The 9,749-nt window shown below is 41.1% G+C and overlaps 1 protein-coding gene across 1 annotated transcript; it reads right to left on the reverse strand.

Annotated features, from left to right (window-relative positions):
• Positions 1–201: 201 nt before the first annotated feature.
• On the reverse strand, positions 202–9,538 carry fkbp4 (FKBP prolyl isomerase 4). Its single transcript, XM_046864185.1, has 10 exons — positions 9,198–9,538; positions 6,585–6,729; positions 5,539–5,681; positions 5,342–5,462; positions 3,710–3,866; positions 3,430–3,520; positions 3,178–3,261; positions 2,911–3,096; positions 2,195–2,434; positions 202–1,203 (listed from the first exon to the last, which is right to left on the reverse strand). The coding sequence occupies exons 1-10, from the start codon at positions 9,285–9,287 to the stop codon at positions 1,117–1,119; spliced, it is 1,344 nt and encodes a 447-aa protein (XP_046720141.1). The 5' UTR covers positions 9,288–9,538; the 3' UTR covers positions 202–1,116.
• Between the last annotated feature and the right edge of the window lie 211 nt (positions 9,539–9,749).

A 9,749-nucleotide genomic window follows, 5' to 3' on the forward strand; every position in this document is an offset into this window, starting at 1 on the left:
TACCATGTAGAATCTTAGGTCTTGGTCGAGAGACGCAGCTTTTTTTTTTTTTTTTTTACCATTTTGATCTTTCCAAACATTAAAATTGAAAACATAAATATTGATATGAATCCAGTTCTGGTGATGGTTCTTCAACAGAACTGAATATGATGCGTTAAATAAACATTTTGTAGATAAAGACCAGAGCATTTGAGCTTAACCTTCTGAGCAAACTGTATTCTTTTATTTGACATCACTAGAGCATTAGAGACACACGACCAGAACAAAGAACGTCATTTCCCTCGCCTTCAGTTCATGCATTTTCAAACAAATCAGAGCGTATGAACCGCTGAGTAATATCTCCCGATCTAGAAAAAATCTGATATGAGCCCAGGATCCGGTTCAGAGTCCTTGCAGACACCAAGCACCGAAGTAGGCTAGAACAGAAGTCTGGATACATGTCTAAGTGCTTATAATGCATTATAAATGCAAGTCAAGCAGATAATAAGCGATTTATTCTGACAAAAAACTATGTACCCTACACTGTATTTCCAGTTGAATGAATAAAGAAAAGGATTATAGAAGTTTAACAGCCTAATGGACAGCGAACAGTAAAATACATAATGAAAGACAAAAGCTAAATGTATACAACCATAAGGAGAATACAAACAAAACAGTCGTGTTGCCATTACGTTTTAATTTCATGCCATTACCTGTTGTGTACAGCAGCACTACATAGTGGTGCGCGCCAGTATACCCTTTAAGTAGCAGTATCAGGGCAGGTCCCAATAGTAGAGGCTGTGGTGCTGCCTAATATTTTCTCTGTTCAGTGCTCGAGCCTTACTCCATTCTGCACCTTCATGCGGAATAGCAGCCAAATAAAAAAAAACAAACACAGCCGGGCCTGTCTAGCTGCCTCACGTGAACACGAGTACATCAATGAAACTCGCACGGTGCCAGTGGCAGCGAGGCCTTGGGAAAAAAGGCAACAAAAATAACCAGTATTCTACAGATCAGACGTCCAACTTCGCACCTATACACATAAACTCGTCTCATTTTATAGGAAACAAACTGCAAAATGAAAACCAAAAGTAAAAAAATTCATTAGACACTCAAAGCAGACAAATTAACAAGCGTTTATGCTGCGGTCTGCTCTTCTGCACCGTTTTCCTCGAGCTCCATCGTGCCGTCTTTGCTCTCTTTCTTCACCTGCCCGGCTTCTTTCTGCAAGAAAAATAAGGGAAAAACGGTCATTGGAAAAAAAAATGTTATCTGCAGTATTTCATACTTTACAATGCCCTGGGTAGAGGTGCAGAACGTGAAATGGTGTGTGTGCTATTGTTTTTTTTATTTAGAGAAAAATGGCTGAGAGTTTTGAACTATAAAAGCATCTTGTAGTGATATTACACCTGACACCGACGCTCAATGGTCTGAGAGGAGTCACATGACTGACAACCTTCAAAACACAGAACCAAGGCTGATGGGTTCACAAGTTATAGATACCATATCAAGGGGACAAAATCTGGATCTAGAGGTAGACAAAAAGTGGCCACATCAAGTTATAAGATAATAGACTAATACAAGCCAATATTTTATGCACTATCCATTGAGCAAAACAAACCAAATAGCTTAAACTGTCAGTCGTGATTTTTTTTCCACACCATATTGTTGTCTCCATATCTCTTTGTCCTGAGGCTCAGTGTCAGAAAAACTTCTGGTTTTTCGCTAGTTGTGAAGCTTAAAATATTGAATCAGATTGAACACAATGGTTCAACAAGGTTAGAATCAGAGGTCAATCGATTTATCAGCGAAAAACCATTTCCGGGTTGCCGAAGATCTGCTGCCATTATACAGCACGAGAGCGGCCTCTAGAGGACAATCACTGACACCATGTACTCTTTGTTGATGTGTGTTTTTTTTATATATATATATTTGTAATTAATATATTTATATTTATTTCATTTGGCACATTTTCATGATCCAGTACTTTATATTTTTGTAATAAAGTTCAGTACTATTTTTATAAAGAGTTTTGTTTTCTTTTTATCCAGTATCCATTTTAAAAAACTACCGGTTGATTAATCAGTTATCGGCACACATAATCCTTCAGAAAGCCTCTTTCACCTGTCACGCATAGAGAGATTTCGATCCAGGACCGTTCAATTCGATCAAATGACTCGCTTTGTTTTTAATCATATCGACTCTACGCGCTTACTTTAGCGTCCCTCTCGGCAAACTTCTGAAACATGTTGGCGTAGAGGCGTTTGTCCTTTTCGTGCTGCTCCTTAATGTGTTTCTGGCACTGCAGCACTTGGCTCTTTGCTGCCTTGTTGGTTGGATAGAGCTGCACCACACGCTGGAAGTCTCCTCTCGCCCGATCAAAGTCCTTCATCACGAACAGCGCTTCTCCTCGCCTGAACAAAGCCTTTTCATTGTTCGTGTCCAGTTCCAGAGCCTGTGGAGGGACGGCACAGGGAAATAAGTGAATCGATTAAAAAAAGCTCCAGATCATTAAAAATAAATAAATGAGTAAATAAAATCATAATTTAATTTCATTTAATCTTTGTGACATGAGCACAAAGTTCAACTATTAATACGGGGTGGAACAAGGAAATGGGAAATTTTCTGAACTAGGAGTTGACGATCCTGGGACTTCTGCAATTGTTAGGAACCGGTGCGAGTTCGTTTAGAAGCCCTTTGCCGTTGGTTATAATGGAGCAGTGGAGTTATTTGCTGCAAAACCTTTTATAAGAACGGTGATAGTGCTGCGAAAAGGGAATATCCGTGTTATTATTATTACCAAGCCAAAAAACCCTTTGCGTGGTGTCATACTATCACCATTCTTATAAAAGGCTTTTACAGCGAACGATCACTGAACGCATTATACACACAGTCTGATTACATAAGGTCAGGTGACTAAAGGGGCGGCACCTTGTCACAGTTCTCCAGGGCAAGGCTAGGCTCCTGTAGTTTTAGGTAGGACATTGCCAGGTTGAGGTGAGCCGCTAGTCTCAGGGCTTTGGCTTTCTCTTCGTCCTCTTCCTGCAGGCTGGACTCGTGCTCCAGCCACGACACGATGCGCTTATACTGCACAACCGCCTGCTTATATTTCCCATCCTGCAACACACACAGTCAGGAACAGTTAACAGGCAGTTTGGAGTTTTACAATCAACACAAGTGTTGGTGTGTGGCTCATACTTTGAAGTATTGAGTTCCTTTCTCTTTGACGATTGTGCTCTGTTCCAGTTTCTCGCTGGTGTTCATTTCCCAGGATTCCTTAGCCTAGGAGAAAGCCATGAAGGCACATGAAGAAAAAATACATGTGGAATACCTATCGATAAGATTTTTTTATTCTTTTATATATTTTGAAGTCCAAAAAATATATTGAAATGGCAATTTTGATTAAAAAAATTTCCAGAGGTTTATTTGTACAAGTTGAAGCACGCTCACCTTCTCGAACTTTGTCAGTTTGATTTTGTATTGCAGCGTAGCACCAGGTGGAATGTTAAATTTGGGTTTGCCTGCGTTTCCAAAGCCATATCTGAAAGTACATGGTAAAGAAAAAAATTTAATAAAATGCTGAATCAGCAAATGAGACAGCAAACCTCTGCGCTCTTACAGTAGTACCTGCTTGCGAATGGCGTATAAGTCACCTGACTGGCATGAGCATGGAGGACATGCGTGTATAATTGATTTCATGGTAAATATTGATACAAGTGTGTGTATTTACTTTGGTCTGATGATGAACAGAGACTCCTCGCCCTGTTCCATAGCCTGCAGCGATTTCTCCACACCGAGCGGCAGATCGAGGTTTTCTCCGTCTCCCACCTCAAACTTCAGCTCCCGCTCGTCGAACACGCGGCCCTCATGCGTTCCCTCCACGTGCACTGAACGAAAAAACAGAGGGAACAAAAGTTAGACATCCTTTCCTCTGTAGAACGGAATTAGTTCCAATCCGATCAACAACTCAGCTTATAGTATAGTAGAGTCGGGTCTGACTGGTGTTACCAGTGTGTTGGAGAGACAGGAAAAAAACAACGTACAAGGCAGACTTAAGCATGTTTATTGTGGAAAAAGAAGATCTTGTGGGCCTCAGCCGCTGCAGAAGACATAGGTGAGCGATCAGGGTCAGAATCAGGTGGAGGAATGGGAGGATAATAATCACGTGAAGGAACTGGAGAAGTAGAAGACCAACATGAAGGATAACGAGGAGACGGTCGGTTTGTTGCAGGAATGCTTGAGTCGCCATCAAAGTCTTCATTATAAGTGTGCGTTTTCCGATGATAAACAGCGGGGAGGTCGGACGAGGTCTGTGTGCCCAGATCACGTGTAAAGGTAAGCTACAGGATGGGAGGAGGCAGACGGGGGTTCTCTGGAATAGTTGGTGTAGAGAGGTGTTTAATAAATCGAGCGAGAGAGAAGAGTTGAAAGTAACTGTCTGCAGAGAACGCTCCTGAGAGATGTCCCAGAATGTCTGCGAGTTGGAGCTTAATAAAAGGAACCTTACACGTTCCAGATGCAGGAAGACAAAATAGGACGCAAAATGGTGGTCCACGCATGAAAGGCTGAGAGCAGGATAAAGCGGGTACAGGTACCAGAGGGAGTGAAGGTTTTATACACACTTTTTTTTTTTTTTTTATTAAAAAAGAAAAAAGGCTGGAAATAGGGGTAATGGAGGTGAACAGGAAACCCAAATATGGAATTACAGGAAGGGGGGGAGAACCAAGTTTCGAAGATAAGGGGAACTAAAAAAAGAAGGTGATATCAGGAAAATAAGGGGAATTTGCTAAGATGAAGAAATTAGAAAAAACAAAAAGGTACCATGTGACTCCAGGGTATGAATATGAGTGTGTGCAAAGTGTGTGTGTGTGCTTGATAATTTTGATGTGATGAAGTCGGCTTCTATGGGCTCATTAGAACGTGAGTGCAATAAAGAAGTTTTTGCTTTTACTCATCCGAGATTCTTTGTATCCACCCGTGATGTGTCTGCTCAGAGATGGGTTCCGAGATCCGACACTTTTCACCATCCTTACCATTTTTCCTTTCGATTTCTCATAGATATGCTGCTGGAAAATGCCGAGCGAGAGGAAAACAGCTTTTGCTTTAAGAGTAAACCTGAGTGATAATACTTTATATCTGAGATGTTTAATTTCTTCTATGGATAACATGGTCTGTGACTGCTTTTACGTTAATGCGGCACACAGAAAAAACGTCTAATTCTCACAAAAATAATGAAAATACAGCCCAGGAAATAAGCAACACGCCATTATTTCATTAGAAACATAATTAATGGAAGGATCCGTTAACATTCAAATCCAAGAAACATCTCTCTCTTCATGCGTGTTGTTTTCTTTTTTTTTACCTTCCACGGACGCCCCCTCGTTCGGTTTGGAGTATCCCTCTCCTTTAGTGATGATGCGACGAACAATTCCGCCATCTTCATCCTCTGTGATGTCCTCGCCGTGAAAGTCAAACAACTCGACCTGCCACGAAAACACACTAAGCAAATTTGTAGCCACATAAATAATAAAGACTACAGAATTAGTGTAAAGAGGGTACCTGGAACACCAGGGTTGCGTTGGGTGGGATTTTGGGTGGGCTTCCAGCAGATCCGTATGCATACTCCGGTTTGCAGATCAACTGGCAGATTTCACCGATGCGCATCGTCGCAACACCGATATCCCATGCTTTGATCACCTGACCTGCGGGACGTCCGGGGACATATATAAAAGGTTTGCATATATACAGGGAATAGTCTAGATCAGCGGTTCTTAAAGTGCGGGCACGCCGCCCTAGTGGTGAATGAAGGCATTACAGGTGGGGCGCAAATAGTCAGGATATATAGAATTTTGTGATCATTAACGATTTCCTCTAATAAAGATATTAGTTGATACACTTAAAGCAACCACAAACAAACAATTGGGTCATAAATGCGAGTAAATGATAAGATCACCAAACTCCTGTGAAACTCCTCTGTGTGGATGTTTACTGCCTTCAGCTCAGCACATGCGCTCTCTCCCTCTCTCTCTGTATGTCTGTGTCTTTGTCTCTCTGTCTCTCACTCAATCTTATACATAAACATGTGCTAGGGCTGGGTTTTATGAGGATACAAGAATAATATCACCAATTAAATGCATCACAACCCACTACAGCAATTACTACAGCACTACACTGCAACAATCTTCACAAAGTCTGCTGCCTTAGTTTTATGATGGCAATTAAGACTCTCGTTAACACAGGTGAGAGCGTTGAAGAAGGACGGGGCCGGAGATCACTCGGTCATGCTGATCAAAGCTGTAAAAGGACGATGGTGCTTGAAATCATTGTTCTTCCTCTGTTGCCGTCATCGTTGCTTTGCCACGAAAAGCGACAATATTGCTACTGGCAAAATTTCTCAGATCATTGAGGAACTTCAGGGAAGGAGAGGTGCAATTGTTGCTTTAAGGCTTCAGGGCACTTTAATGAATGTCCAGCAGATGCCAGGACCATCCATGCCTCCTATTTATATTCGTTTAGAACACATTATCCGAAAGGGTGCCAATAATTATAAATCTGATTAAGCATCATCTTTGCAAGAAGGTTTATGCAAAAAATTTCAAACCCACCTTTTCCTAACTCGAATGAGAACTTCTCTCCTCGATCACGGCTGGAGTCGAACTGAGTGCCATCCAGAAGAGTCCCAACGTAATGCACGAACACTTTATCGCCGGTCATCGGTAACTCGGCGCCTGTGCCCTCTCTCTTCACCAGCTATACAGCACACACAAACACGAGGTTAGGAAAGAGACGTGCATTATTAATGATTTATCCATATAGATCATTAACCTAAAAACCACACAAATGCATTAAGAGACTTTTTTGTTTATTACTCTACTGTTCCTGCCCATGATTATCAATCTCCAACCCAAAAGAAATACAGGTTGGAGGACCAACAAGAATGAAGCATACGAGCACTTATTATTTACAGTATATGCTCTCTAGGGTTCACACTATATGCAATAGAATACCACTTTTGGCAAAAAAAAAATTTGTTCACGTTCACCAAACTTTTTTCATATGAAGCGCCAAAACTTGCCTGAGGGCCATGAACTGAGAAGAAACGCCACATTGTGCCAAACGTTAAAAATTAAAGTAGCCAATTATGAGTACCGTAATTTTTGGACTATAAAGCGCACCTATATATAAGCCACACCCACTGAATTTTACAAATATTTACACAGGCTTTAACGAAAGACACATTACACACGGTGTAACGGGTGAAATATGTTGCACTTCCTTTAAGAGCATAGCGGTATTTTGGGAATAGCCTGCCACTGCTTTTGCCGGTATTACTGCATGTGTGCAAGACCGAGGAATATGTCCTTATTATTTTCTGATGCTCATTTCTAAGTTTCTTTGACTAACCCGTAACGCTGTTGCCAAGAAAAATAAAAAAGCACGAGTTTTGGAAACCTGTCTGTGCTTATATGATTTCTGTTGCAACTGGAGTTAGCGAGCTCTCCCTTCACCCAGACTCAACGTGTTACAACGGCTTGTATCTAAACAGTAGCCTACCAAGTAAGTCATAGTTCACTGTCTTCCTCCTTCCTTTCACAACTATTTCTCTCGGGAGTTTATCTTTTTGCATCGTCGTGCGTTTAAAAATCAACACCGGTGAAAGTTTTTCTCCGGATGCCGTGCAGCTCAGAACACAGGTGAGGTGCGTTTTTTCGTTTCCGTTCGGAAATTTCATTGGTCTAATGTTTCATCGCTTAGTTTTTTTGGCTTGAAGTTTGTGAAACCGGGAAAAACCCAGGAAAAATCCATAAATTAGCCGCTTCGTTGTTTAAGCCACGGGGTTCAAAGCGTGGGGAAAAGTAGCGGCTTTTAGTCCGAAAAATACGGTAATTCTTTTTGTTTATGATGTCGTAATATGTACAATAAAAAACATTCCCCTGTAATCTAAAAAAATAACAGTACAATAAGCAACAATCCAATTGATTGTATAAGAGTTCCAGGTCTGATCGACATTGTTGAAGATTGATTTGGACTGTAATTAATATCGGCGTTTACTATAATGGCTCAGAACCACAGACACTCAATAAACAGTACACCTGAGTAATAATGGACCTTTAATGAAGGTGCATTCGGTGTCACCCGGATAAAGACGGGTTCCCTTTTGAGGCTGGTTCCTCTCAAGGTTTCTTCCTCAAGCCATCTGAAGGAGGTTTTCTTTGCCACAGTCGCTGCTTATTAGGAATAAACTCAATTATACGTTACAGATTTACAGTCACTAAATGCAACTTTATAACCGACGTCTGTAAAGCTGCTTTAAGACAAATGTCCACTTTTAAAAATGCTTTACAAATAAAAATGCATTGAAGTGCGGATTTTAAAGAATTTAATATTTTTTTAATACATTCGCTCCATATTTTCTGACTTCCCGGACCACCTTCGAACTATAGCATGTATAAAATGACTCGGAAATCTGCATTTCAGTTTCACTTTTAATACACTTTAGGGCAAGAAAAAACACGCACACTTGGGTTACGCACGTCTCCCAGGATGTCGGTTTACAAAAATAAAAGGGAAAAAAACCAAAGGAAAAAATGCTTATCGACCCTTTAATCCGTGGTTCTGAATCCAAGCACTTCGTCCAGTGTTTCCGGGCCTGAAAATTTACATTTCAAATGGTTTCTCTGCAATTTTTATGACACTTAATAAGAAAATAAGTGCACGCTTGTGTTATGCACATCTCCCTGGATGCATGTGCATAAAAATAAAGGGAAAAGCAATAATAATATAATGCTTACTGACCCTTTAATCCTGCAGTAATTCTACATTATTGGTATTATATCAATTTAAATACTGATCAAAGCAAAAACTTGGCAGAATTTGTCTTTGATGTATTTTATTTAATAAATTTACAAATCTCTGTGTGTGTGTGTGTGTGTGTGTGTGTGTGTGTGTGTGTGTGTGTGTGTGTGTGTCAATCCTCATGCTAAACCTGCAAGTGCGATGAGCTAGCTAGCTAGCCATGTTAGCATCAGCAGGTTAAGCTAAGATGTTAGCATTTTAAGCAGCACATGCGTTCCTCAGGTGCTTTAATTCCGTGTTGGTTTGCATGAGATGTCTGCAAAGCACTGTGGGAGAAGGTTGGAGCTTGGAGATGATGATGGCTCAGGAACTGGTCTGGGTGGGAAAAAGGTGTTGCTGCAGAAGAAAGAAAATGAAGTTACCTTTAAAACTCCTCCATCTTTCTTTGGGGTGATGTCTTCTCCTTCCATAGGGATGCTCTGGGAGTCGTTGGACAATTCTTCTGCAGTCATGTTCGCCCCAAAATGTGTAAAATAAAAATGAAGGAAGATTCTGCTTCAGTCCACCTGCAGTTGAGTTCGAATGGGATGAGAAGTGGAGAAGATAGCTGAGGGTTTGTGTGTACCGGGAAATCCCGCACTCTTGATCGAATTAACGCCGTGTAGCACTGCGGAAATGATTAGTAAAGTGTGTAGAGATGTGTGAGAGAGAGGGGACTTAAAGCCGAGAAGCTCCTTCTAGACACTTCAGCAGGAGGAGGAAGGGCACCGAACTTTCCAGAGCGACCAGAAAGGAGACGCGCTGCCCCGCCAGGGACCGTCTGCAAACTACTGAACTCCGTCAGAACGAAAGGTTTTGGTAGGTTTTGCCTGATAGGACTAAAAATCATTATTCAGCTTCAGTTAGTATATACAGTACAGACCAAAAGTTTGAACACACCTTCTCATTCAAAGAGTTTTCTTTATTTTCATGAC

The sequence above is a fragment of the Silurus meridionalis genome, chromosome 13 (genome assembly GCF_014805685.1).
Source record: "Silurus meridionalis isolate SWU-2019-XX chromosome 13, ASM1480568v1, whole genome shotgun sequence".
NCBI classification, from domain to species: Eukaryota; Metazoa; Chordata; class Actinopteri; order Siluriformes; family Siluridae; genus Silurus; species Silurus meridionalis.

Excerpts from the sequence above, each read along its gene's own strand:
- fkbp4 (XM_046864185.1), bottom strand. The coding sequence starts at position 9,287 with ATGACTGCAGAAGAATTGTCCAACGACTCCCAGAGCATCCCTATGGAA. Across the intron at positions 3,097-3,177 it reads AAGGAACTCAATACTTCAAA|GATGGGAAATATAAGCAGGC; the intron begins GTATGAGCCACA and ends TGTGTGTTGCAG. Across the intron at positions 1,204-2,194 it reads TTGCCGAGAGGGACGCTAAA|AAAGAAGCCGGGCAGGTGAA; the intron begins GTAAGCGCGTAG and ends TTTTTCTTGCAG.